The sequence below is a fragment of the Mastomys coucha genome, unplaced genomic scaffold (assembly GCF_008632895.1).
Source record: "Mastomys coucha isolate ucsf_1 unplaced genomic scaffold, UCSF_Mcou_1 pScaffold15, whole genome shotgun sequence".
In the NCBI taxonomy this organism is placed as follows: Eukaryota; Metazoa; Chordata; class Mammalia; order Rodentia; family Muridae; genus Mastomys; species Mastomys coucha.
In genome coordinates, this window is record NW_022196897.1 from 139,037,115 (window position 1) to 139,064,788 (window position 27,674).

The following is a 27,674-nucleotide window of genomic DNA, read 5'->3' on the forward strand; positions in this document are numbered from 1 at the left end:
TGCAAAGCACATCATTCAGAAGTTTTTAATAAACAACTTCATTATAAAAACTTTTTTTTTGAAAATTAATTCTGTAAAACATTGAAAAAATCTACTTTAACAAAGATATGCCCTGTGCATTTTCTAATGGCACTTATATTTTACAATTAAAAACCTTGTTTTATATAAAGCCAAAAATACTCCAAGAGGTTATTCACTGTGTTTACAAAGTGCTAGAAGGTTTTTGTCTTGTATTTTTCTTTCTTTAAATAATCTGGCATTAAGAAAGAGTGGCTCTAGAGCTTCAACCAACTGGGAGTGAGAGATGTGTGAAGTAGTGTTCAGGGGTTCTAGTGCCAGACATGCAGAGGTGCGCATGGAGAACTGGTGGAGGATGCCAAGTAACATCTGAAGCAAGGTGACAGGAGCAACTCCACACAGCCCAAGATTACACAGTGAACACCCTCTCCACACCACAGACCCCACTCTCCAGTGGTTAAAGTCACAGCCACTTCCTTCCACAGCAGGTTCAGAGCTCCAGGAGAGGCCAGGGTGAGGTCACAGAGAAATCTGGACCTTCCTGGCCAACACCTACCTAAGGCAAAGTTTATTACATAAATATCCTTGTTAAAAAGCAAAATATTGATCCTGTATAATACAACCTTTTTTTTTTTGTTGTTTTTCTGTTTTTTGTTTTTTTAATTGTGGAGAAGGGGTAGAGAAAACAGCTACCAAAAAGGGAAGGGGAATCTTAAAGGCTACTAAGGGAAGTTTCGGGGATTTCAACTTAGGACAATATCTACGAGCAAAAAGCAATCACACCTGCTTCCCGGATTTGCATTAACAAAACACCATGTAAAGTCGGGGAAAGACACGCTGGTGCACCCTTCCCTGCCTCCCACCTGTTTAAGATGGTGCTAGGATCCTCTGAGCCAACACCTGGGCATGTTAGTCTCTGGCCCCAGGACAGTCCTCAACTCTGACAAGCTGCTGTGCAGGCTGAGAGGTGCTGTCCCCTTGCAGTCAGTTCGTTGCTGACAGGCTCAAGGACATGGCAAGGAAAGGGACATGATTCTTTTCTGGTCCCTGATTGGTCTGTGCCACATGCCATGGCTCCTGTCCTGGGCATATGCCCCTCTGGCTCTCTTGGCCTCATAGCATAAGGGGTACTTAAATGAGTTTGGGCACCAAGTACAGAATAAAATTATTCCTGTCCTTTTAACAACTGGCCAAAAGGCTCTTTTGGGTGGTAGGTTGGGGAAAGGTTTAAGAAGCTGCAGGGTGGTTTGTGGTCCAAAAATTGAAGGCAGATAACCAGCAAAGTTCACAGTGACAGGAAAAGTCCTTAGAGTGAAGAAGATACTGAGAAAAGTGGAAAACCAGGAAGGATACATAAGATTAGAGGAAAGATTAGAGGCGGGAACAAGGCCCCATTACAAGCTCTACAATAGGTGCTCTGCTGTCCTGTGAGCACCAAGGGAAGGATAAGCTCAGGACAGGTCTTCTCAAACAGCCCACAACACTGTATTCCGTGGCTGGAGGCTACTGGCTTCTGAAACTGAGGCTATAGGGAGGTGGTAGAAGGGTAGAGAAGGGCCCGGGGTCTAGTGAAGACCAAACACAAGGAGAATGGCAGCAGTGAGTCCCACTTGGATTCTCAATGCCATTTCCTGTAATACGAGTCCCAACAACATGCATAGCATGCAGGAGATGGTTGCGTACCAAGGTAGACGCTTTTAAAAATAAACCTTAATTAGTCCCTGGGACTCATTGAAACTAATCTTTAGAAGCAAATCACATAGTCTGATTCTAATTCTGTCAGACATATTTATATCCAGTTGTTTCTTTAAAAAGGTATTCCAAGCTACCTTGCTTAAATCAAAATATGCTCATTCACTCCACATTGCTTCCATACAAGGGCCAGGGAGCTAAACTGAAGGCTTTCACCTCAAACAAGGAGTACTGGCCTGGGCTGAAGCAGGAGTCCAGGTCTTGGACCTGCACAGTTCCCAACAATAAACTGAAGTGAATCTAGACAGAAGGGAGGGGCAGGGAAGAACTGGTGGGAGATTGAGGCAGTTCCTAGGTAGTCTGTCCTGAAACCCTAGTGGAGAAGCCAGCAAAAGGCACCACTAACACAAGTGCCCAGGTTGCTGGCTACATCTGTAGGAGTTAACAGTAAAGAGGTAGAAGTGTGTTTCTGAATCAGAGAGGTGTCTCAAAAGGTTCCACAATGGTGGTCCCTGAGCTGCCTCCCTTCCATGCATGGGAAAAACCCATACAGAACCGAGATGAAATGGGTTAGGAATTGTTCAGCTGCTTCTGGGCAAGGGCTGTGCTGTCTATGGCAGCGAGCTCCAAGTCAGCAGAAGAACTAGTCATTTCTTGCAAGACACATTGCTAGATACTAGGGGCAACTGAGGGGACCATGATGGGTGGAAGGTCCTCAATGGAGAGCAAAGACGACAATACACTATGCCCAGAGTCCACGGGGACTGCAAAGCAGAGAGGGGAAAGGGACAGTGGATAAGAACATTTTGGTATGAGAGGCAACAATGATTTGATAGATTAGGACTCAACTATCTGCCCAATCCTAACTTTCTAGAAACTCTTCTTCCAACAGTTCTATTATGTCCTGGAAAAGGACAAGCAGAAGGGAAACAAACGAAGGGCTCATCCCTCTCCTCTGCTACCCAGCCCAAAGCCCAGAACCCCTCCTTCCAAGACGAATAACAGCTCATGATGTCCAGGGCGGGGTTAGGGACCGAGGAAATGGTGGGTATGGGATGCCTTTCATTTCTTCCCCTCTCCAGTTCAGGAGGACGAGGGTGTCATGATGTACTTGGAGAAAATCCAAATTGCAGACCTGTGAGAAAGCTGCTCCAATCTTCTTGCCTATCTCCTGTAGACACTGCCTTGGAAGGCAGGAATAGAAGCAGTCATGGAAGATAGCAGAAACTGAAGCAGTCCAAAGTCAGTTTATTTCCCCACAGGGGAAAAATGTGACCTCAAGTGAAGAGAAGTCAGCAAGACCCGACTCCGCCTTGTAAACAGGGCTCCAGTTAACACCAGGTACCGAGTGGTTCAGGCTGGTGGCAACTGAAATGGACTGGTGGGAATGGATTCACGGTGTGTAAACAGTGTTCACTGCAATCACTCTAAGGCTAACAGTGTGGTGAGGGAGGTGAAATGGTGTGTCGGAGGTGAATGTGTAAACGGTACCGTTGCTGGACAACACTGACTGAAGTGGAGCTGTGGGTAGCGTGGGGTGGGATGGCTGAGAATAGAGGCCCTCTTTCTTGCCTGGTAGCTGGAAGCAGGTGATAGTCAAGAGACCTTCCCCAGCAGGGACTCAACAGCCAGCTGCTGGAGGGTCTGCAGACAGGACCAGGAGGCGGGCTTCTTAGGCCATTTCTCTTGAGGTCATGTAAGGTGAAGCCCTCTGTCTCTGAGAGGCTTCCCCTTCTCCAGAATGACGGTGGTTCTGATGCTTTGGAGAGGCAGAGGGCTAAATATAGCTCCCAGTTCAGATCAAAAAATAAAAGTAAAAATACCTGAAAGTCCTATGATAGATTGTTCATGGGGCTGGGTTCAAGGATCCCTCTAGATTGATCCTGGAGCCTGAACCCCCAAACCAAGTGCTCCATATAGACACTAGAATTTTCTTTTTGAACCCAGCTCTGAAAGCTCAGCTGCCTTCATGGGGGAGGTGGACGGGGTGGGGACTTAGGCTCCCTGGCAGAAGCAAAAGACTGAGTTGGGGGACCTTCATGGGGGCTACTGGAATGCTTGGTGGAAACGAGGCAGGGTGGTGGTACTCAGGCCAGAGGTGAAGACAGGAGGCAAGGAGTGCAGAGGCCCGAAGTTCAGGGGTCCCCCAGCTCCAGCGGAATCCTGAGGCTGAGCCTGCAAAGTGGTGAGCAAAGGCTGTGCCTCAGCTTGGGAGTAGCCCATAACTAGGCCTCCTGTGGCCCCTGGTGGGTTACATGGGGGTAGGTTGAGCGGAAGAAAGCCCAGTAAATGGGAGAAGTCCACATTAGCAGCGCAGAGGGCCTCAGAGAGGTTGGCGGGACTCTTGGTGAGCAGTGCTTCATCTAGGAGGGCTGCAGCTGCCGCCGGCTGAGGTGAGGCGGGCTGAGGTTCAGCCGATGAGAGAGACAGGCTTCCAGGAAGCTCTGCCAGAAAACTATCCACCTCCACTTTGGGCAGTTTGTCGGGCAAGTATGAGGTAGATCCAAGCTGGTATTTTGGAGGGAGCTGAGCTGAGGAGGAGATAGGAGAAGATTCCAGAGGGTAACTCATACCCATGGGCAGTGTGTTGTGCACCAGGGAGTGTGGCATGCCCGCACTGGGCATGGTAGGGATGTGGGCACCATACATACCCATGGGCAACATGCCAGGAAAGGCCTTAGCCCCCATCACGTCCCGAGAAGCCATGCAAAGCACAGGGCTCAGCTCTTCCTTTACACTGACTGTAGAGCTGCAGCTGAGTAAGCCTAACATATCCACTGGCTCTGTCTTGATCTTGAGCAGTTCCTGTGAGTGGCTCTTCTTGACATGGCGTGTCAGGTGATCCTTGCGGCCAAACCTCTGGGCACAGTACTGACACAGGAAGTCCTTACGACCTGTGTGCACCACTAGGTGCCGTCGAACATCCTTCCGAGTATAAAACCGCCGGTCACAGTGGTCACAGGGGTGCTTCTTCTCCTTAGCACCTCCTGCTACCCGGCGTGAGTGAGCCTTCAGGTGCTCCAATAGGGCCTGGGTACTCTCAAAGGTCTGCAGGCACACCTTGCAGCTGAGATCACCACTGCTGGCAGCATGCATGGCCAGGTGACGACGGTATCCCAGCTTTGTATTATAATTCTTACCACACTCAGAGCAGTGGAGGGCCTCTTTGTTGGGGTCATGGGTCTGCAAGTGGTTCCGCAGATGGTCCTTTCGGTGAAACATCTTGTCACAGTACATGCACTGGTGGGGTTTCTGGGCCGAGTGGGTGGCCATGTGCCTGTGAGTAGGGATGTAAGATGGAGAGAAAGCTGAAAGAGGGGAAGTTCAAAAGGGCTAGCTAGACAACCAGATGTCTATTAACAGGAAACTACATATAAAATCTTCAATAAAGCAAAGCAACAGAATACCGTATTAACAATATTCTACCAATATCCCTTTAAAATCATATATGGACTGTTATTCTTGGCAGCACTGGTGTGTGTGTCTCTCTCTCTCTTTTGTTTTTTTTTTTTGTTTTTTTCAAGACAGGGTTTCTCTGTGTAGCTCTGGCTGTCCTGGAACTCACTCTGTAGACCAGGCTGGACTTGAACTCAGAAATCCACCTGTTTCTGCCTCCCAAGTGCTGGGATTAAAGGTGTGCACCATCACTGCCCCATAGCAGCACTGGTCTTAGTAGCAAAAAATTATGAACCATCTAAATTTACTAGTAGGAACTGGTTACATAATTGCTAAGTCTGAAATATGACTCCAGTATTTAAAAGGTGCTTTATATGCACCTTCAAAGATAGGCTTCTTAGAGACATAAAGAGGAAAAAGGAATAGTATACAAAGAATGGTATTCTCTACATAAAAAGGTTTGCTTTTGTGTGCTTACAAATAAGAACCCGACATCCCAGCACTTGGGAGGCAGAGGCAGGCGGATTTCTGAGTTCGAGGCCAGCCTGGTTTACAGAGTGAGTTCCAGGACAGCCAGGGCTACACAGAGAAACCCTGTCTCGAAAAACAAAAAACAAACAAACAAAAAACTATAAGAACCTGACATCACTGGAAACGTGACGGGGTGGGAGAGAACTGGACAGTTTATTAATGGACTTGATGGAAATTTTTCATTATAAGCCTTTTAATACCTTTTGAATTCTGAGTCATGTGCATGATTTCCTCTTCAAAAGTTTACATTTAATTTTTTTTAAATGATACAATAAAGGGAAAAGTGAAATACAAAATGTATGTAAACTTCCTGATCTGGAACAAGTTCCCAAGATATACAAGGGCAAGTCAAAAAGGAAGTTCAACAGTGCATGTAATACAATCCCCTTTGAAAACCAAAAGGAGACTACACATTAAAATGTCTACAGGATTCACAAGAAATGAATCCACCTTTGGAAGAGGAACAGCAGTGCTGGGTATGAGGACAATGCATCTTCCACTGCAGGCCCACTTGTATGATTCCAACTGCTTAGTTCCTCCTGCCCCTCAGCGAAGGCTCCTGTTTGGTTGGGAAAACAGCTAAGAACCCAGGGACTGGCTTCATAGCTCCATATATGTTCAGAATCAACTCAAGACCCTAAGGCCCACTACTCCCCAAGCTGTTGGTGAGTTGTTATAAACCTTGTTCTCTAGTTAAGGGCAGGAAGGAAGCATCAGGTAGCCCTACCCATCAGTCAGTCAGTGGCAGAGGCTGTATTTAGACACTGACGTACCCTCTTGAGACAGTACATCATAGCCCAGAATCACCTTGTGTTATGTGTGTATTCATGTTTATGAGTGTTATTTATTATCAACCTCCTGTGACATGCCAACAGGGTGGCATCCTGTGAAAGGTGGTGCTAAAGGATTCCATCTGGTTTCATTTTGCAGGTTAAAAAAAAAAAAAATAAGGCCCAAATTAGGTTCAGAAACTCAACAAAGATCACAAGTAAATTCTGTCAGAGCTCTTGCCTCTTGGACCAGGAATTTTCTGGCAGCTTACCACTGGTATTCAGACTACCACACTAAGAAAGTCCAAGAGGATGTCCCTGACCAGGGTCCCCTAAGACTAGGAAGCACACAGAATCAACACATTCCTAAGTCCACACAACTGTCCCGAGGGCAATCCTGGCCTCTATATAACCCAACGCCTATCTTGGTTCTTTCCTATCAACTGCTTTCCAGATGAGGAAGTAGGGCTCTTTCAGTGGTTATCTCATTTTAGTTACATGCTTACTGTCTGTCTCCACCATTGAGAAATATACTCAAAGTTTTTACCTGTGTGTAAAAACAAACAATAGCACCCCCATCCTTCTTGCTCACTATTCTGTCCCTAGTAATGAGCACTGTGCCTGGTACATAGCAGGAGATTAATAAGTAATAGAGAGATGAATGGCTAGATGCACCAGGTTAGTCTACCTCATTTGATCAGGGCAAGTGGGTTCCTGTACAGGGAAGGCAAGAGATCAGGTCTTTTCCCTAGCAAAGCTGCTCTTATCTGCCTTAACAAGAGCTTTCACATTCTCTTTCACTTTAAGTAAGGGTTCTTGGGCTTACAAATTTCAGGAAAGAAGCTGCCCCACAGAACAGCAGGGACTCTACAGAGACAGAAGCAATCATCTGATTAGCAGGCTGAGTCAACAGAAGTAGCACTGCAGGACCAATAAACTCTGTGATCCTGGCTAAGGCAGGAGAGCCCCGCCTTTAAAATGAACAGACTGGACCAGAGGATCTCCTTTTCTTTCTAACTTCTGGCTAATAGAAGATTCTGATAATCTGACTGACAGGAATGGAGAAAGCTATACTGAAAAATGTTCAGTCTAATTTGTTTGTAGCTGCTTTATACTATACTCATCAGATTCTAGTGTCTCGATAAAAACATCACCATTATTTGAGAGAATGAGGCAGGAGCTTTTAGAATTCTAGGCTAACTTGGGTCACACAAGGAACTTCTGTTTCAAAACAAACAAATACTATTTTTGTTGGCTTGCTGTTTAAAAAAAATTTTATTACACTTGTGTGTACATACATGTGTTTAAGGCCAGACAGCAACTTGCAGAAGTTCGTTCTCTCCTTCCCACCATGTAGATCCCAGGGACTGACCTCAGATTGTCAGGCTTGGCAGCAAGCACCCCTACCCACATTAGGCCCTGGGTGTTTTTGGTTTTGTTTTTAAACAAAGTCTCAGTCTGTAACCCAAGCTAGCTTTAAATTCATGTGATTCTTCTGCCTCAGCCTTGTGTAGGATTACAGGCATGAGCCTCCATATCCAGCTAAACACTATTATTATTTAGTGAGTGACTTCAAATGGTTAGAGTTCATAGTATACTTACAGGACAACTTTACCGTTCACTCTCAGTGGAGTCTCTGGTTGTGAGCTCTGGGGAACCTGGGGACTGAAAGAGGAATGGGAGTGTCACCTACCTATACAGCTTGTACTTGGAGGCAAAAGCCTTGCCACAGTGCAGCTGAGGACAGCTATATGGTCTCTGCTCCGGATGGGGAAGGCTGTGAGGCCTTAGCTTCTCCCCATTTGAGAATGGTGTCCCCGAGATTTCACATTGGCACTTCACTTGACTCTCTGCCTCCCGGCCCCGAGGCCTGGGAACTAGTTTCCAGCCCACTTCCTCCTCCTGCTTTGCATCTTGAATCCAGGGAGGGACGCTGGTGAAAAATGTGGTCATGGCAAGGCTAATGGCAAAAGGCCATGTTATTCAGAAAGCCTCCCCATCAGTTCACATGGGCTCTCTGCTCGGTCACAGCCTCCAACGAAGCCTTCAGAAAACAGTCTCTTCACCTGAAACATCAGAGCACCTGGTGTTAGGAAGCCCTGTACCAAGAGAACACAGGCTCTGCTACCAGACAGCTCCCAAGCCTACACCCAGCCCTCTCCTCCCACTTAGAAGTGGTGTGACTTTCCAACAAGAACTTGCTTCCCTGACCTGCTTCCTTACTTACAAAACAAACACTACTTCTAAAAGTAATGATATCTGGAGGTCAGTGCAGCCAGGCAATAAAGCTGCCAGGTGCTTGGTACTTACCAGGGCTCAGCGGGTGTTATTACTAGTAACTCTAGGCTAGAAGAGACAAGGTAATCTGAGAACTAAAGCTCAAAAACACTACACTTTCTCTTCACTTTCATATCCTTTCCACAAAACTCAGGTAAACTTTCTTCCTCCTCCTTACCATCGTCCCTTTATCTTCTTTCTACTATTCTCTTCACCAGAGGTGCTAAAGGAACAATAACATATCCAAAATGCAACAGAGAGTAAGAGCCCTTCAATAGGAAACTCAGACCTAAGAGCCAGGCCCTGTCCTACATATGTTTCTTAGCAGAACACTGACATCGGGAGGTTCTTTCTGGGGAAGTGACAGAGGCCTCCCAGAATTTTCCCTAAACTAGTGCTGGTCCCACCCTGACCTCTACCACTTTTCTGGATCCTTTCTTTGTTCTCCAGGCCCAGCTTTACTAAAGGCACAGTGGCTTGTTTTGTTTTGTACCACAAAAACTCAAAGTGCTGAGTGGTCATCCTACAGACTCTGAGGACACACAGGCACTTTTTCTACTAGAAAACTGATTCTTGGATTTGAATTTAAGTCTCTTCCATCTGATGATTATTCTCTAAGGGATTGTACTGCATTTATTTCACTTCTATAACTTAACATCTAGAGAAGGAATCTCAACTTTCTTTTAGATGAGTAAACTACTCATACAAACTTGAGTTAAGGGGCTGGAGAGATGGCTCAGTGGTTAAGAGCACTGACTGCTCTTCCGAAGGTCCTGAGTTCAAATCCCAGCAACCACAGGGTGGCTCACAACCATCTGTAGTGAGATCTGACGCCCTCTTCTGGGTGTCTGAAGACAGCTACAGTGTACATACATATAATAAATAAATAAATCTTTGATTCTCAGGGGTTTAACTTATATACCTAGAATAATATAATAGAATAGAATAATATAATAAATAATAATATACTAGAAGTTCTAGTTTAAACTGGGTTCATCATCCTCCAGAGAAAGGAGCCAAAACTTGAAATCTGACCCTTCCTCTTGTTGGCAAAAGCGGTATGGTAAGGAGAGGAAGACAGCAACAGTGACACTACTCTTTCCTGACAATAACTCATACTCAGATATGAGGCTTTTTCATGTGAAGAGAGCAATGATGGTATATCTGGGAATTGGTTACAAGAATCTGGGGAGAGCTTCAACTGCACAAACTAGCTGAAGGCCATGGAATGCTTGCTCAGCTAATTAGCACCTGCTGCTCACAGAGACCATTCATCCAACAGACTGGCCATGAACGAGATGATAGTATCAGCGGGTTCATGCCCCAGAGAGCTTTGCTCATCATAACATGAACTACATCCTGTTCAGGAACCATTCCTTTTGTTGAAGAAACATTGCAATGTAATATGACAAACATTTCCCCATCACAAATGGGGATTTGCCTAGAAAGATCCACACAAGGGCAAGAAATCACTGAAAACTAGGCTCACTTGACCCTTTTAGTTATGCTGGTATATGGCTGCCCTATACACCTCAAAAGCCTCTGATGGCTGGCTTTCATTGTTCAAATTCCTCCATCCTATGCAAGGGTGGAATTACCTGTTTATAATAACAGCGATTACTATATACCTCAGAACAGGGTAGACTGAGTTCTGAGTATGCACGTCAAGTTTAGAGAGAATTTCTCCTACCTTCAAAAAGCCAAATTCTGCTCCAATTTCATATCTGAATAACATATCTCAGCCTCTGGAAGTTGGGAATGGCAGCTAAAGAAAATCAAGTCACATAACTCTGGCTGATGTGACAGGGGAGCCTAACTCTGGAAATTCCGCACAAACTCAGAAAGAGAATGGTACATCCCCACCTCCCACACGTCCACCTCATCTGTTCTGTTGAACATGCACAAACAAGACACAGCAGTTTAGCATGCTGCTACTGAAAGAGTGAGTAATGGGCTTCTAGGAAACAGGCGGCTAGTGGCTAAGAAGAGGTCATGAGGATGCAGATAGAACCAGAGGAGGAAGGTGGATACCATGTGCTCTTGATCAGCATTAATAAGGCTATGGCTTTAAAAGAAAAGAGCCACCACCTTCATCCTACTGCTGGCCTCTGGAAAAGCATAGCACACCCTTACCTACAGTCAGTGGCCAGCAGGCTGCTGAGCAGCCACAGTTGCTGGTGTTGCCTAGGAACATTTCGGGGATCTAGTCTCACTTTGTGTCCTTTGTCTGCATACTTCTTTGATCCAGAAAACCTCCTGGATTTGACTCATACAATCAGACCTATTCCTTCAGACTTCTTGTCAAAACTGTGAAAGAATTTTGCTTCTCTTTCAAAGCTGTTCTTCTGGTCTTACACTCTAACCGTAGCTATGGAGAAGCTGACAGAACCTGTTTCCATAAAACAAACACAATCCCTCCCAGGTACTGGTATAACTCAGTGTATTTTCAGCCCAAGAGTCTTCTGGCATCTGATCTGAAGGGGGAGGCAGCACGGAAAGAACCTTGGACTTGCTATCAGAAGAGTCACCACTCTGGCTGTGAAACCACAAGCAGGTTTCTTCATTTCTCTGAACCCCACTCTTCTCAATTTGTAAATGAGATTCATTCTCTTAACTTGTAAATGTTTTCTAGAGGGCGGAGTAAGAAGGTACCGTTGAGAGTGACATAAAATGTGAACACAAAGAATCCATGAGGGCCACATCTCTGCTGTCCCCTTCACAGTGCTAAGTATAACTTCTTTCTCCCTCTTAGTGTTACTTCTCATGCCTCAAAGTGAGTTTCCTTCCCTTCCCAACATCTTAGAACTCAGCCTTCCTCTTTTCCCTCACTGCTAACCCTCAGTACAAACACAAGCCCTTTACCTCCTGGGCCAGAGTTTTCTTTTGCCAGGATCACCACTTTACTACACCCTCTTCTATTATAGCTTCATACCCAAAATAAAAGTGCTTGCTCAATACATCGTATAGCCTTTGGAAGCTCCTGTCTGTCGTCTGTAGTGCTGTGATGTAGGCTGCCCTCTGATGAAACTATAGTTTTTATGGTGTTACATCATCTCTATAGAAACTGCGTTCTTTCTCCATTATTAGCCTGTTTCCTCATCTGTAAAGCTAAAAATACTTACCTCACAGTCTGGTTGTAAGGATTATTTTAGTCAGGTATGCAAAAAGCTCAGCAATGGGTTTGGCCTACTCTAAGTACCCAGCAAAAGAAAGCTATTATCTTGGTCTTTGTACTGAATTGCATGTTCACACCTTCTGCTGCTACAGTCCAGTTTTCCCAACTCTCTCATCAAATACTGTTAAGATAGATGGCTTACTCTGCAGCAAAGAAAGGGTTAACCTCTGAGTGTTCTTAACTAAAGAGACCCACAGAGGATTAACAGCTCCACTTCAGTGACTACCCTAAAATAGCTTTTATCCCTCCTGCCCAAGAGCTACTTGGGGATCTGAAGAACTCAATTCAACACCTGCCTAGGAGGAAACACACCCAGAAAGGTTCTTGGAGGTGGAATCTATCCTCAAAAGAGCTTAAAATAGCAACTGGGAAATTATAAATAGAATTAAAGGGGAAAAGAAAACAAAACAGGCCTTGACCTGGGCATCAGAAACAAATCCAAAGGCATATTGGTTGGCTGGAAAACAGCAAGAAGGAAAGGAGGAATGGGAAGAGCTGCCCACTTCCCAAGGCTAGAGCACACACAACACTCCGGAATGGTGGGAGAATTAAATTACAGGGAGGCCTGAGAGTCTCAATGACTTGCATCATTCCAAGAAACATCAAACAGGATTAACAGGGGTAGGATTTACTCTCGGGCTGGTAGTTCTTCTGTCAGTGTAGATGGGCCTCTTTGGAGTCCCTTTGATTCCCTATTTCCTCAGATTCCCGCTGCCTCCCACCCCTGGGGAGGCCTTGAGCAAATGGCTGCAACTCACTCCAGCCTCATTTTCACCTACCACCTCTCCCCAACTTAGCAGCCTTTCGCCCAAAAGGAGAAGGTTAGAAACCCAAGCCCAGACTTATCACAGCCCCAGGCTGACAGGTGGAAAAACACACAAGCCAGGAGTCTCCCAACAGCAGCCAGGAACACTGCCAGTCCCCGCACCGGCCCCCCACCCCACCGCGACCTGTCCAAAGCTGGACTGAAGCATGGGGCTCAAGTTGTAGGAAAACATTCTGGCCCTTAGGGCAGCGGATAGACCACCCTATTTTGTGGTGTGAAATGTTAAATTCTCCCCACGATTGGAAGGTGGAAGTGGAGAGTGGAGAGGAGAGACGGGAATTCAATAGTAAGTCTAAAAAGTCTAATAGGCTCTCGGATGGGAAAAGCAAGCATGCACGGTAAAGAATTATGAGCACGTTATTTGGGTCTCTAAGAGACCACCATGGGAAAGAGGTAGGGAGATTCTAAAGGTCGAAAGAGGGCTCCACAATGAGTTCTCTTAATTTCAAAAGGGTGTAGAAATGGGACCCACCCGAAGGCAAATGCCTAAAGTTTCCACAGTAAGATCACTGGGAAGGAAACTTCAGCTAGGGCTTTATTTGGGCTTCTTCAGTCCGAGGTACTGCAGAAAAGCCTGAAAGCAGGTTTATGAAAGTCTGGAAAACGAAAGAGCTTAGAGCGGACTATTTGGAGCAGGAAAAGGAAGGTTATGTGGGTCGGGGTAGGCGTGTCCGAGGGTGGGAGCAGGTGCAGCTTATCTATGCCCCCCAGACCGCGATCCCAAGGAAGCTTAGCTGCGTGTTATCTGGGTCTCCAGGGACTCTGGGGGGTCCAGACTAGGGGACCCTCAGGCTGAGTTTCCAGGTCTAGGAATGGAGGGAGCCCGAAAGGCTTGTTCCGGTCCCCTGGGCACAGGTCTGAGGTCCGGGGAACGTTTTCGTCACTACGGGGCCTATCGGGGGCCCGGCTAACGCAGAGGGGGCCCCTAGTCAGGGGTGTGGGCGACCGCGCTGGGCGGCCCGAAGAGAGGGGCACCGCCACTCCGAGAGCCGGGCGTGTGGGCGCAGCGCGACGGCCTCCCGCCCCGCTCCCCACCATCCCCCAGGACCCTCGCCGGCACTCACTGCGCTCGGGACCCCGCGCTGCGGGCCGGGCCGCGCTCGGGCTCCGCCAGGCCCGCTCAGGCCCCGGTAGTGGCGGCGGTCGGGCCATTGTGCGGTGCATTGTGGGAGCCGCGCGAGCGGGCGCTCGGGTCGTGGAGGGGGCGGTGCCGCGGGCTCTCTATGGTCCCGCCCGCCCGCGGGCTAGAGAGGCCCAGCCGGCGCGCGGGCGGCGCGCGGGGAGCGCTGGGAGCGGGGCGGCCACTCGCGCCTCTTCTTCCCCCTCCCCGCCTCCCGGCCGTGGCGCTCTGGGGCTCGGCCGTCGACATGGGCGCCGCCGCGTGGGCACTGCCACACCTGCTGCTGCGGGCGTCTTTCCTGCTTCTGCTGTTGCTGCCGCTGCCGCTCCGCGGGCGGTCAGCGGGCTCCTGGGACCTGGCCGGTTACCTGCTCTACTGTCCCTGCATGGGTAAGGCCTCCCAAACCCTCCGCTTAAACAGAGAAACTGAGGCGGAGGAGGCGGAGCCACTTCTCTGAGGCGCCCGGAGACTTCTCAGGTTCAGGAGAGAGCTCGGGAGAAGGGCAGGGCGTGCTCTTCCCTGCCCTACTTGCCTGGGTACAGAGGACCCATTGGTGTTCAACTTACCATTCGACAGATGGGAGAAGTTAAGTGACTCACTCGAGGTCTAATCAGACTCAGATCAGTAAATGGAGTTTGTAGGACAAGACTTGCCCGCACTGTCTCTTGGCAATTCTTGCATTCATTCAGCAAATAATTTATATGGCACTTTTTTTTTCTTTTTTTTTTTGTCCCAGGCGCTGTTCTCTGTGCTGGTGGTGAATAAAACAAATCTCATACGAACCTTTATAGATCCTTCATTTTAGGAAAACAAACAATAAAAAGTTTTTTTAAGTGTGTGCAGAATTTGAACAAGATGATTAAAACTGGGATAATAAAAGATAACAAAGGACTCCTAAGAACCAGCCGAAGGATGCAATTTAAATGCAGTAGTGGGTCATCATTATATAATCCATCCCTTCTCTCAATCGTTCAGTAGCTTGCATACTTGACCATGGCCATCATCTGATGGCCTGACCTTGCAAGATTTGGCTCTACTCTGGTCTTCTCCACACCCCTTCTCCCATGGCCCTCTGGCTACACCACAGTAACCTGCTTTTTGTTTCTCACAAACATAAAGGTCTATGAGCTATTCTTCTCGGAACACCTTCCTCTAATTTCTGCTAACTTTTTCTCATCCTTGAAATCTCAACCTAAGTGTCACCAAAGAGATCTCCATTGGCCTCTACTCGTCATTTCCTTAGTCTCCCTGTCACCAAACCTTTTTATTTTTTTCCTTGTAATCATCAAAATCTTCCACAATAAATTTGTTTTCATGTCTCCTAACCTGAATTAGAACAGAATGCCTTGAGGGCAGAAATCTTATCCTTCTGATTTTATTTTGTAACATCTAGCACAGTACCTGGCACACTGCGGTCTTGCAGTATTTGTGGAATGGATGAATGGATGCCATATTGATGATAGACAAATGTGGATGCATACAACTTCAGTCTCAACACTAGAATCCAGAGGCAGGTGAATTTCTGTGAGTTTAAGGCCAGCCTGATCATACATAGAGAATTCCAGAGTAGCCAGGGCTACATAGTGAGTCTCTGGCAAAACAAAACAGAGCAAACAAAAAACCAGATAGACCTTTGTATTTGAAGCATTCACAATCTCAATAGACAGCCAGTGCAAAAAGCCGGAAAATGAAAACAGACATGTAAATAACTAAAGTCATGGTTATAGCTCGGTGGTAAAGCATTTACCCAGCATGTCTGAGATCCCAGGTTAAATCCCCAGCTCATAAGTACATAAGCTGATTCACAGCCATAATTCTAGCAGGTAGGAGGTAGAGGTAGCATGCAGGAAGATTGTTACAAGTTCAATGACTGACTGGTCTACAGAACAAGTTCCAGGAATACACAGACCTTGTCTCAAAAAAAAAAAAAGTAGCTCAAACCCGTGCTGTGAGCAAGAGAAATGGATAGGAGTTGTTTAAAGTGTCTTAGCAAATGAAGCATTGGGGTCACCTCCTGCATGTACAAGTGAATGGAGACAGGTCAAAGGTCACTTCTGGCCAAGATGGCAGGTAGAAGGGGATTGTAGAGCATGTTAGAGAAACTGCATGGACTCTGGAAGGACCAGGACCTACAGGGTTCAATTGTCAAACCTGCAAGTCTGAACTTCTCTTCTGTGCCAGTGTTCCTAGCTTACTGTGTTACTTGGCCTTCCCCAGTCTTGGATACACATCTTTGCTGAGCCCTTTATACACCATGCTGTTAGGCCGCTCTACCCACAATGTACCATTTCCAGGGCGCTTTGGGAACCAGGCTGATCACTTCTTGGGCTCCCTGGCATTTGCAAAGCTGCTGAACCGCACCTTGGCTGTACCTCCGTGGATTGAATACCAACATCACAAGCCTCCTTTCACCAATGTGAGTACACCTGCTGACCTTGGCCCCTGTCCACTCTTCCCCATGCTTGCTGACTTGCTTGACTCCAAGGCCTCTGGGTTTTTCCTCCACTCTGGGCTTGTCCTCTTCTCTACCTAAAATTGTCTTCCTTGAAATAGCAATAACTAGCTATTTTTTTTTTCACCAAACACCTGTCATGTACTAGCATTGTCTGAACACTAAATGAGGGTTAGCTCCTCTTTCCTACAGCTAATCCTCAAGGAAACCAAGGTTTAGAGAGTTGAGGTAACTTGCCAAAGATTGCACAGCCTGTGGGTAGTAGATCTTGAATTGAACCCCAAGGCTTTCTACTTTAAGAGACTCTGTCTTGAAACTAAAGCCTCCATTTCCAGTCCCAGTTCACCCTGCCTTGTAGATATCCTGTTGGTCAATAGTAGGTGACAAGTGCTTTTATCAACTTAAAAGAAAGACTGAGGCATGGGCTAGTTAACAGTATAGCGGAGGCCACCGACCCGGTTAACAGTGTGGCTGCTGTGCTGCCTCCACTCATCAAGTGGCTCCCTGGGCATGATGTGTGGCCTCTAATACTAGCTTATTCTTTGTGTCTTCCAGTAGTCCTGTGTTCCATTTGTTCACTGTGTCCCCAGAGACCTGGATGTAGGAAAGTAATATTTAATGGATTGATTTTAAAAGTAAGTAGTTAGCAAAATTATACTTAGTGTGAACAAAATATTGTATTTCACTCCAGTGCCTTTTTTTTTTTTTGCATAAATTTAATTTCTCCTTTGCATGTATTCCTCTTTTTGGAGAAGCTTTCCCCTCCTGTAGTTCTATGGATTGGATCCAGGTTTTATAAATCCTAGGGAAATGTTCTACCGCCAATCTGTACCCTTGACCCTAAAAAGCTTATTGATAGAAGCTGAAACCTAGACTGCAACATAATTTAGCCACTTCCTAATTGTATAGCAAACTACTTAGCTCTTTGTGCCTCAGTTTCCTCATCTTTACAATAACCTGTGATGACTGGCTACCTCTCATGGTGAGAACTGAATAGGTTACTGACAGTAAATTCCCTGACTCTGCCTCACACCTTCCTCTTAAAATCAGCTGAGCTCCTCAATGTATAGAACCCAGGACACAGGAAGTTCCTTGGCTTCCAGGATCCTTGGCTCTGACTTGTTTAGCTTCACAGTGCTGTCTGGCTGGCTTGCTGTATCCTTGCCCCCTCAGTCAGTTGTCATAGTGAGTCTCCACTTCTTTGCTTCCTGTGGGTGTCTTAGCCCATCTCAAGTGAGCTTCCCTTTCCTATAGTGACTGTTCTCACTGAGGTCACCAGGGACCTCAAAGTTGCCAAATCAAGGTTTATTTCTCAAGCTGTGTCTTACCTGACCACCCAATGGCTCCTGGTCCTACGAGCCTCTCCTTTTCCTAAAACTCCCTTCTCCCCTGGTTTCCAGGACATAGCTTATTCCTGTTCCAGTTCTGATCTCAGCAAGGCCACATCTTTGTGCCTTGCTTAGGGGCTCCTCTCTTCACCCGCGCGGTTCTGCTGGTGCATGCCCTCCCTCTGCTTGGTGTTAGGTCTGTGGCTCCTTGTAAAAGGCTGAGTGCACAGCACCCAGCACCACGTCAGCACTCAGTGACTAGCAGCTGCCCTTGTTACCATCACCTTGCACTTCTGTGGGCAGATCCAAGCCTGCTGACTGGCATGGCTTTCACTGTTCTCATTACACCTCCAGCACAGCTCTGGTACAGACTCTTCTCTGACCACACACTGCTTCACACTTACACACTCAAGTCTGCTTAGTTGTCACAGATATTTCAGATTCAGAAAGCTGGAACTGAACCTGGTATCTTTGCACACAAAACTGTGACACCATCTGAATTCCAGCCTCAGTATATCCCATCTCCATTCACCTGGGCACTGAGCTGGGACCCTAGATCTCGTCCTAAATGCCCTCCTGAGTATACACTCAGCTCTCAAAGCCCCAGCTTCACCGTCTTTAGTGTCTTGTACCTGTTTAGACTATTTCATCCCTCACTTAGATATGTGAGAGGTACATATTAATTCCACACTTCATAAGCTGGGTATGGTGGCTTATGCCTGCAGTTCTGGCACTTGGGAGGCTGAAGTAGGAAGATTGCTTTGAGCTTAAGTCCAACCTGGGCTACATAGGAATGTAGCCAAACAATTTTTAAAATAAACCTAAGTGGATAAATAATGCATTCATGAACAAATTCAAGGATCATTATAGTAGCTCCATAATTCCCTTCCCTCTTCTAATCTTAACTAATCAGTGCATTCTCTCCTGTCAGCATATGAAGTCTTCAAAAAAAGGCAAACCTTGCAGGGTGGTGGTGAAGGCCTCTAAGTCTAGCACTTGTGAGGCCAGTTGGAACTACAGACAAGTACCAGGCTAGCTAGGGCTATATAGTGAGACCATGCCTCTTAAAAAGTTCCTGTTCAGTTTCAGAAATGCTGTTCTCCACCCCCTGCTCCCAAACATTTAGTTTGAGAGTATGCAGCAGCACAGCAGAGGCCTTGAGAAGTCCTGCTGAGTAAAGAACCCAGCTTAAAACACAGGTGCCTAAACCTCTGCAGTTTTGTACCTTTGTACTGCACCTGAACTATTAGGCTATGATTGGAAAACCCTGACCTGTATGGTGGACTCCCAGAGATTGTCCCATGGTGTTCTAAGAATATATTTAAATTAATTTTTTTTTATTTTGTTTTTTTTTTTTTGTGTTTTTAGTTTGGTTTGGTTTGGTTTGGTTTTGCTTTTGTGTGTATGGTTTTGGGCGGGAAGGGTTTGGTTTGGTTTGGTTTGGTTTGGTTTGGTTTGGTTTGGTTTGGTTTATTTTCGAGACTGGGTTTCTTCTGTGTAGCCCTGGAACTGGCCTGGAACTTAGAGATCCACCTTCCTCTGCCTCTCCCAAGTACTGGGATTAAAGGCATGCACCACCACTGTCCAGCCAGTTTTGGTGGAGTTTGGTTTTTTGTTTGTTTGTTTGTTTGTTTGTTTGTTTTGAGACAGTCTCATGTAGCCCAGGCTGACTTCAGGTTTGCTGTATAGGTGGGAGTGACTTTGAATTCCTGATCTTTGTGACTCTTATCTCCAAAATGTCAGGATTTGGGCATGCACCACACCTGACTCAGAAGTTTTTAAAAATAAAATATTGTGATTATGAGTATAGCCATCATCCCTGAGCGTGCCTAACTAGAAGTGGTCCTCACGAACATAGAGCCTGCCTGACTAGAAGTGGTCCTCACGAACATAGAGCCTGCCTGACTAGAAGTGGTCCTCATGAACATATTCTCCTTACTGCTTCATCGTTTCTATTTTCATTTTCTTTTCTTATTTTTATTTTCTGAGACAGAAGTTTATAAAGCCCAGGTGGCCTCAAACTCCTGCTCTTTCGCCACTATCTCCAAATGATTGGGTTACACGCATGCATCACTGTGCACACCTTTCTGGCACAGGCATGCTTTTCTGTTAGGAAAAGAAACAAAGCATTGTAGGTAAAGTTGATGAGAGGTGTGCTAACCCTGGTCTCTCCTGGAAGCAGCTACCCTCATGGACTGTGTGATATGACCCCTGCTTCTTTCCTGTGCTTCCACTAAGCCACTGAACGTTGCTGTCCACATCTCCTGTGAAAAGCAGCTGAGCCTCCATGGGAGGAGCATGTCACCCTGTGGGTACAGGCCTCAAGTAGCTGCTCCAAAGCTACCACCTTTGCTAGTAGCCATGTAAGAGGGCTCATTTTTCTACACGTGTTCCAGTAATTTGTAGATCATCAGACATTTTGCACACCAGAGATTCTGCTGTTTGTTTTTGAGCTGGAAGATTGTTTCTCTCAGTTTGTCTTTGCTCCAACTTGGGTGTCTGCTTGTGCCTGCTGTAATAGGGATGAAGCCTAACACCTCATCTTTGCTAGACAGACATTCTACCGCTGAGCTCTATCCAAAGCCCACTACAGGTCTCTCATAACACATAGTCTGGGTCCTAGCATTTACTGTTTCTAGAAACAAGAATACCATGGAGACTCTTCCTTTTTCTCCTTTAGCGCCACGTGTCCTACCAAAAGTACTTCAAACTGGAGCCTCTCCAAGCCTATCATCGGGTTGTCAGCCTGGAGGACTTCATGGAAAATCTGGCACCCACCCACTGGCCCCCTGAGAAGCGGGTGGCATACTGCTTTGAGGTGGCAGCCCAGCGAAGTCCTGATAAGAAGACATGTCCCATGAAGGTAGATCCTCTTTTGTGTCCTCTAGGCCCTTGAGAGTACATGGTGACAATATGTGGAGAAGAAGGGGGCTTCTCTGTTTCTGGCACCTGTTAGCAGTGTTACCTTTGGCATACTGTGCTTCTCTGAGCTTTGTTTCTAGCTGGCTCATAGAGAGTAGGCTGTATGTAATAGCACCTGGGAGCCGAGGTGCTGTCAGAAACAGTAACTGATGCTCGCAGAACAGTGATGCCAGTAGCTGGGTGCACATTTACGCCTTTACTCCTCAGAGCGTGAAGGAGGTGCTGACGATGTCCTTACAGGATAGAGAAGACATGGTGTAACTTTACTTGCTGTCTACTCTCTTAACTTGAGTGTTCTCTCCTTTCTCAGCAGGTAGATGTGAGGAGCTGACATGGATAATTAGTAGAAATTTGTGCATTTCTGGTACTTTGTGAATATGATACACCCCAATTATCTTTTGGGACAAATGATAAAAAAGCCAAAAAGTTTGAGAAAAGACCTAGCTTGTATCCCCCGTACTGCCCTTACCAGTTGTCTGACCTTGGGCACATATCTTACCTTCTATGAGTCTAATTCCATCGTGTAAAGTAGTATGCTGTATTAGCCTCTCAAAGCTCTAGTTCAGTGGTTCTCAACCTGTGGGTTGTCTTTGGGTGTCAAATGACTATTTCACAGGAGTCACCCAAAACCATCAGAAAACATAGATATTTACATTATAATTCATAACAATAGCAAAATTACAATTGATGAAGTAGCAATGAAAACAACTTTATGGTTGCAGGTCACCACAACATGAGGAACTGCATTAAAGGGTTGCAGCATTAGGAAGGTTGAGGACCACTGCTTTAGCTCATAGTTCTAGGAGAGTTTCCTCCAAACACTGTTGGAAGCTAAAAGAGAAGCTTGAGCCCTCTCCTCAGGCCCAGAGATCATCCTGTAAGAATGCTTTACCAGGTGTCATATCATCCATCATCTTCCGCTGCCTCTTCTCTCTGCCAGTTTCAGCCTTGTCTCCAGATTGAGTAAGCTTTCTACCACTCTCTTTCTACAGGAAGGAAATCCTTTTGGGCCATTCTGGGACCAGTTTCATGTGAATTTCAATAAGTCAGAGCTGTTCACAGGCATTTCCTTCAGCGCCTCCTACAAAGAACAATGGATCCAGAGGTACTTGGTGGGGATAGTACTGGGTTTAGGAAGGCCTGGGGCTCAGGGCCATCCAGCTCTTCCCTGTCCTTTCTCCTTCTACCCCACCCTCTTGTAAGAGACCAAAGGTGCAAGCACTGTGTTCTGTCTGTTGAACTTAGGATCCTATGTGATCTGTTTCCATCTCATTGCCTGCCCCAAGGTTGAGCAAGAGTTTCTGGGCTGATAAGGGATGTCATAAAAAGAACATTATTCAGTCACATGCCTGTCGATTTCCTCCTCCAGGTGTGAGAGTCGCTCCCCTTTTGTCTCCCTCTTAGCAAGGTGAAACTGGAAGCAGTGCCTGGAGAACAGCTCAGGTGCTCGGGAGACTGGCAAATGATGTCACCCTCATAATTACTAGCTAGGCTTTATTAATTGTGTGCCATAGGCCCTGTTTTAAAAATAGGTTAGCAGGACACAGGCACAAGCTGTGAAATATTTATGGAGCGTCTGTCATGTCTGAGACACAATTTTCAGAGGCCAAAGGTATATGAAAAATGAGGACAGCCCGGCCCTGGTCTTTGGAGAACCACAGTCTAGTCTGATGGATAAACTTGAATCTGTTGTTGATTTTCTAGCACGGCAGGAAAGAGCCTGGGCTTAGATGTCAGAATAAAGGGTGCTTGCTATAGACCTTGCCTAGCGTATATGAGGTCCTGGATCCACTACCACAAAAGAAGTCAGATTAAAAGCCGAGTATGGTGGTTCTCACCTTAAATCACAGCAATTGGGAGGCAGAGGCGGGCAGATCTCTGAGTTCAAGGCCAGCCTGTTCTACAGGAAATATTACAGGACAGCCAGGGCTACACAGAGAAACCCTTATCTTGGGAGGGGGGTGGGCAATCAAGGAGGAGGAGGAAGAATGGAAAAGAAAGAAGAAGAGATGATGATGGTGGTGGTGGTGGTGGTAGTGGTGGTGGTGGTAGGGGGTTAGAGGAGCATGTAAATTGAAGGTGGTCATGACACTTGACATTTATAGTCCAGCAATAGACTGCAGTAGAGATAGAAGTGAACACTGCTGGAGTTCAGACCCAGCCTTGTCTCTTTCTTGGGAGACAGGAACCCTTCCGGGTCTTTGGATCCAGCTTCCACATTGGTTTGATGAAAACTGCACTAAAGTACTTGTTTCCTATCATAGAAAGTCATGGTGCATAGTAAGCTACCAGTTAGGTGTCATTCTCATGCTTTATTTTAATTATGTCTATAATAAATTTCATGAAATAGCTATTATTAATTTCATCTTGAGAATGTTGGTTTAATCTCAGGACCTGATACATGTTGGTGAGCCCTCCACCACTGAATTACCCACTCCTTCAGTCCTCAGTTTTACAGAAGGAAGCCTATGCATACATGGTAGGTTAAAGGCCAGCTTGGATCTGCATGTGGATCGTTAACACATTTCATGCCTGCTATATGCCATACTATTCCTAAGTCTTGGTAGGTTTAAACTCAGGATCAGTGAGTCTTTGAGATGGGATTGCCATCTAAGATGTACACATAAAACAGTGAAAGCAGAGAAGAGGGAAATCACTCATCCAAGATCATGAGGCTTGAAGTAGCGGAGCTGTACAAGTGTGACTCCAAAAATCATTCCTTTTTTAAGACAGGATTTTTGCTCTATAGACCAAGCTTACCTCAAAATCACCATGTAGGCAGGAATGTCCTTGAGCTTCTGATCCTCCTATCTCTGCCTCCCCAGGGCTGGGATTACTAGAAAGTAGAGCTGCCACTCTGGGCTAAAGGTGTAGTGTTTAGTTGCCATGCAGCCTTTTTCTCCTAGCTAGTATAGGAGCCACTTAGGCTACTAGTCGGGCATCTAATTTCCTTCACTGCTGATCGCAGATAGCACTTCCCAATTGATCACCTGATGGGCTCTCCGCTTCACTTCTAAGTGACAAGCAGCATGCATCACTGGAAGGTAGGCAGGATAAGGATTTGTCCCCGATAGCTCTCCTTAGCCTTTTGGCTAAGGTGTATAAGATTTGTCTCCACTGAGAATGTGACAGGACAAAAAGATGTCATCAACACTAAAAGCAACACCGAAAGTAAATCACAAAGAGCGGGCTGGAGAGATGGCTCAGAGGTTAAGAGCACTGACTGCTCTTCCAGAAGTCCTGTAATGAGATCTGATGCCCTCTTCTGGTGTGTCTGAAGACAGCTACAGTGTACTTAGATATAATAATAAATAAAACTTAAAAAAAACAATCACAAAGAGCCACACTGCATAGTGCTAGTGCACCAGCACATCAGCTGGGGAGTATCACTCAAGCATACGCATTGTTCAGCCATCTTGTTTGAGTTTGCCATGTTGTAAGAACCATGTAATGGGCTGGAGAGATGGCTAAGAGCACTGGCTTCTGGTCTAGAGGTCCTGAGTTCAATTCCCAGCAACGACATGGTGGCTCACAACATCTGTAATGGGATCTTATGTCTTCCTTCTGATGCTCCCTTCCGTCATGCAGGCACACATACAAATAGAGCATTCATGTACATATATCAATCTTGTGAGAACTTAAAATTGTGCCTTATGGTCCAGTCTGGGGAAAAGTTGAAGATATTAAGAGTTTGAAGGAGGCAGAGCTCTCTAGGAGCCTGCCTAGGAACCAGTTGCTGATTCTCAAGCATTGCTCTAGATCCTAGAGATACAGTAAGGCAGGTCGGGCTTCTGCTTTGATGGCCTTAGCATCCAATGGGGGAAGTACTGAGAAAACTTACAGAGAGCAGTTGCAGGATGGTAAGAGCTTTGAAGGACATAGGACATGATATTTGACTGCAAGTAGCAGGGCAGACTTCAAGGAAGAGAAGGTACCAACTGTACTAAGATCTAGAAGTAAGTATTCCTAGGTAGAATAGAAGGAAGGTGACTTTTTGTAAGATGTCACAGAGGTCTACAAGCATGGTATGGGCAAGGGACAGAACATGTGGCTGGGGTAGAGTAAAGAGAAGGTGGGTAATAATTGGCTGCATAATAAGGCACAGCAAAATGTTCTGGCCTGATAGCAGGATAGTACTCACTGCTCACTGGTACTTGGCAATCCATAGGACTAATCCTGTGTTTAGCTCGATAGTTCTTTTGGCCTGGGTTTTGTTGTTGTTACTGGTTTGGTTTGGTTGTTTTTGTTTTGTTTTAATTTTTCTTATTTTCCATTTTCCTTATAGAATCTCTATACAAAGTTCAAATCCAGGTTAACATTTAATTTCTTGGAATGAGTGGTCTAGAATATCCACCACAAACTAGATAGTTTTGGGTTTTTGGAAGGGTTCTTTTTTTTAGGGGGGCGGCTTGTTTTTTGCTTTTTAAATAAAGAAATAAATGTCTGGACATGGTAGTTTATACCTGTAATTCCTAGGCTCAGAATGCTAAAACAGGAGGACCAGGAATTCAAGGTTAGTCTGAGCTACATAGTAAGTTTAAGGCCAAGTTAGGATACATGAGATCCTGTCTAAAAACAAAACAGTAAAATTAAATTTGTTTATAATTGCACTGCTGGAATGAGAACCATTAGCCCTTCAGTAAATATATTTGCCTGTCCTGCATTTTCTTTTTTCTCTAGACACAGTTTCTCCATGTAGCATTTGCTGTCCTAGAACTGGCTCTGTAGACCAGGCTGGCCTACCACATGCCTCTGCCACCTCCACCTGACTTCCCTCCTACGTTTTTATGTTCATACACATGCACATGCGCGCACACACACGCACACACACACACACACACACAAACAAACCCACACGTTTACTAAACTTGCTGTGTTGCTCAGGCTAGTCTTGAACTTGTAAACAGTCATGCTAATGAAGTCAATTTCAAACATGAAAATATTTGAGTTCAAAAGAGTGACAAGCATTATGTTATGTGTATTAATGTTAATGGAGTTTTGTTTGTTTGTTTTTATGTTTTTTAAGACAACTCTGGCCTGCAACTTACTATGTAGACCAGACAGGCCACTAACTTCCAGTGCTCTTCCTGCCTCTGCCTTACTGTGCTGGGATTTCAGGTGTGTAACACCATATCCATCTCAATGAGCTTTTTGAAAACCACTCTAAGTGTACAACTCAGTCACATTAAGTATGTCACAGTAGGCAGCCATTGCAACCCTCTATCTCCAGAACCTTTTTCCTCTTCTCAGCTAGAGATCTGCTCAGCAAAGGCTAATTTCCACTCCCACTTCCCCTGCCCTGATGCAAGGGATTCTGCTTTCACTATGAACTTGTCCTTTCTGGGGACCTCAAGCAGTGGGTGAACCCTCATGTAGTACTTGCCTGTTTATATCCAACTTGTTCACTTAGCATTGTCTTCTGGGTTTGTCGGTATCAAAGCATGTGTTTGAATCTCACTCCCTTGGAGGCCAAATGGCACAATTTAATTAGCCATTTATTTGCTTTGTCTCCCACCACATGGATTCAGAGGATCCTTCCAGCTCTGCTGGTTGTCAGTCTACAAACTTCAGTTCACCAGATAAGGTTGTTTGTTTATTTACTCTTGGACATATATGGACCATTGTGTTGAAATTATCCTCATGTATAAAGAATAGATGTCTGAGTATATAGTGTGCTTCCTGTCATTGATAATATACCTGAGAAAACAAACCTAAAGAAGGAAAAGTTTGTCTTGGCTTATGGTCTCAAAGGCTTCAGCCCATTGTCACTTGATTCTGCTACTTCCGGGCTTGTAATGGAGCACAACATTTCAGGTAGGGAGCAATTGGAATTAAGTCAGCTCACAGGATAGAAGCAGAAAGAGCTAGGGAGAGGGACCAGGAACAAGACAATACACTTAAGGGCATTCTCTCAGTGTCCTACTTTCTCCAATTAAGCCTCACCTCCTAGTAGTCCATTCAACTATGAATCAGTGAATGAATTGTTCACTGCTGTTGGGCTCTGCAAACCTCAGGGGTATATCAGTGCCACACCATGGCTACTGAGGTCCTCTAGGCTCAGCACACATTTATAGGATCAGCAGATGTGTACAGAGGACACAGACACAAACAAGGCAGAGTCCTGCTCTCAAGGTCTCTGCCATAAAGGACACTTTCCCTCCTGCTCTTGGCATGGCAGCTCTGGGTTGGCCTTCAGGGCTTCATAGACTCAGTTCTATAGACCCTACGAATCACATCTGATCTCTGTGTGTTTGCAGAGGCTAAAATCTGGGAGAATGACCAGCAATATATTATGGTTTAGATATGAAACCCCTTTCAAAGTCTCATGTGTGAAGTCTTGTTCCAATTCAGCAAAGCCCAGAGCTGACTGGAGCAGAAGATCTCCAGCCTTGAAAAAAGTTTCATTCACTGGTCAGGCTGGCTGGTAGTGTTGGTCAGGTTTTCTTTGCAACCGAGACCCTCTTACTGTTCTCAGACATCACTGAGGGGAGTGAGCCATGGAGTCATGACCTCTTGTTTGCATGTTGAGTCACAGCTGATGTGGTCCTACTGGGACAGCTTTGTGCTGGCCCAGGTCCAAGGCACAGGAATAAACATTCCAAAACTGAGCTCATCAAGGGTCAGTTCCAGACTCTTCTGAGAGAACAGGAAGGACATAAATCCTGATTTATCCTAGTAATTCACCAGCCATCAGGTCAGAAAGCCTTTTCCTGTTAGAGGCCCCTGAAGTGATGTCTAAAATGAGCTTAGCCTCAGGCCTGGTCCATGGTAAGGTGATGAAGTAACATTAGTTTCTTCCTCCTTTACCCACTGCCATCATCATGCCCTGGGGTTTTTATAGGGCCCCTGATCCCTCGCATTCAATTCTAAAAATATTTATGGCACCTGTTGCTAGGGGCTGTGGCTCAGAGAAGCTTCATATTTCTGTATTAGGAGATGCTCCTTAACTGGGCAGGAAAATGAGAGAGTAAGATTTAGGAGTCAAGAACACAGTAAGTAGGACTGGTAAGAGCCCTTGCTGAGCTGGGCATGGTGGCTCCCAGCACTCAGGAGGCAGAGGCAGGTAGATCTCTGTGAGTTCAAAGCCAGTTGGTCTACGTAGTAAGTTCCAGGACAGCCAGAGAGAGTTACATAGTGAGGCTGTCTCAGAAGCACCTGCTGCTTTTG

At 45.9% G+C, this 27,674-nt stretch overlaps 2 protein-coding genes across 4 annotated transcripts in view; one reads left to right on the plus strand and one right to left on the minus strand.

Annotated features, from left to right (window-relative positions):
- Plagl2 (PLAG1 like zinc finger 2) lies at positions 1 to 13,992 on the minus strand. Of its 2 annotated transcripts, none has more exons than XM_031372324.1 (3): positions 13,750 to 13,992; positions 8,010 to 8,072; positions 1 to 4,987 (listed from the first exon to the last, which is right to left on the minus strand). In XM_031372324.1, the coding sequence occupies exon 3, from the start codon at positions 4,981 to 4,983 to the stop codon at positions 3,757 to 3,759; it is 1,227 nt and encodes a 408-aa protein (XP_031228184.1). In that variant the 5' UTR covers positions 4,984 to 4,987; positions 8,010 to 8,072; positions 13,750 to 13,992; the 3' UTR covers positions 1 to 3,756. The 2 variants fall into 2 exon arrangements, with proteins under 2 accessions (XP_031228184.1, XP_031228183.1); XM_031372323.1 differs by lacking the exon at positions 8,010 to 8,072 and adding an exon at positions 8,101 to 8,473 and having other exon boundaries at positions 13,750 to 13,991.
- Positions 13,900 to 27,674, plus strand: part of Pofut1 (protein O-fucosyltransferase 1) — a 26,860-nt gene continuing 13,085 nt past the window's right edge. Inside the window, exons 1-4 of one of the 2 annotated variants that reach the window (XM_031372325.1) lie at positions 13,900 to 14,194; positions 16,100 to 16,221; positions 20,266 to 20,448; positions 21,500 to 21,612. In XM_031372325.1, the coding sequence (XP_031228185.1) occupies positions 13,909 to 14,194; positions 16,100 to 16,221; positions 20,266 to 20,448; positions 21,500 to 21,612 (704 nt within the window). In that variant the 5' untranslated portion in view covers positions 13,900 to 13,908. The remainder of the gene's footprint in view (positions 14,195 to 16,099; positions 16,222 to 20,265; positions 20,449 to 21,499; positions 21,613 to 27,674) is intronic. The other variant, XM_031372326.1, reaches the window with a different exon arrangement.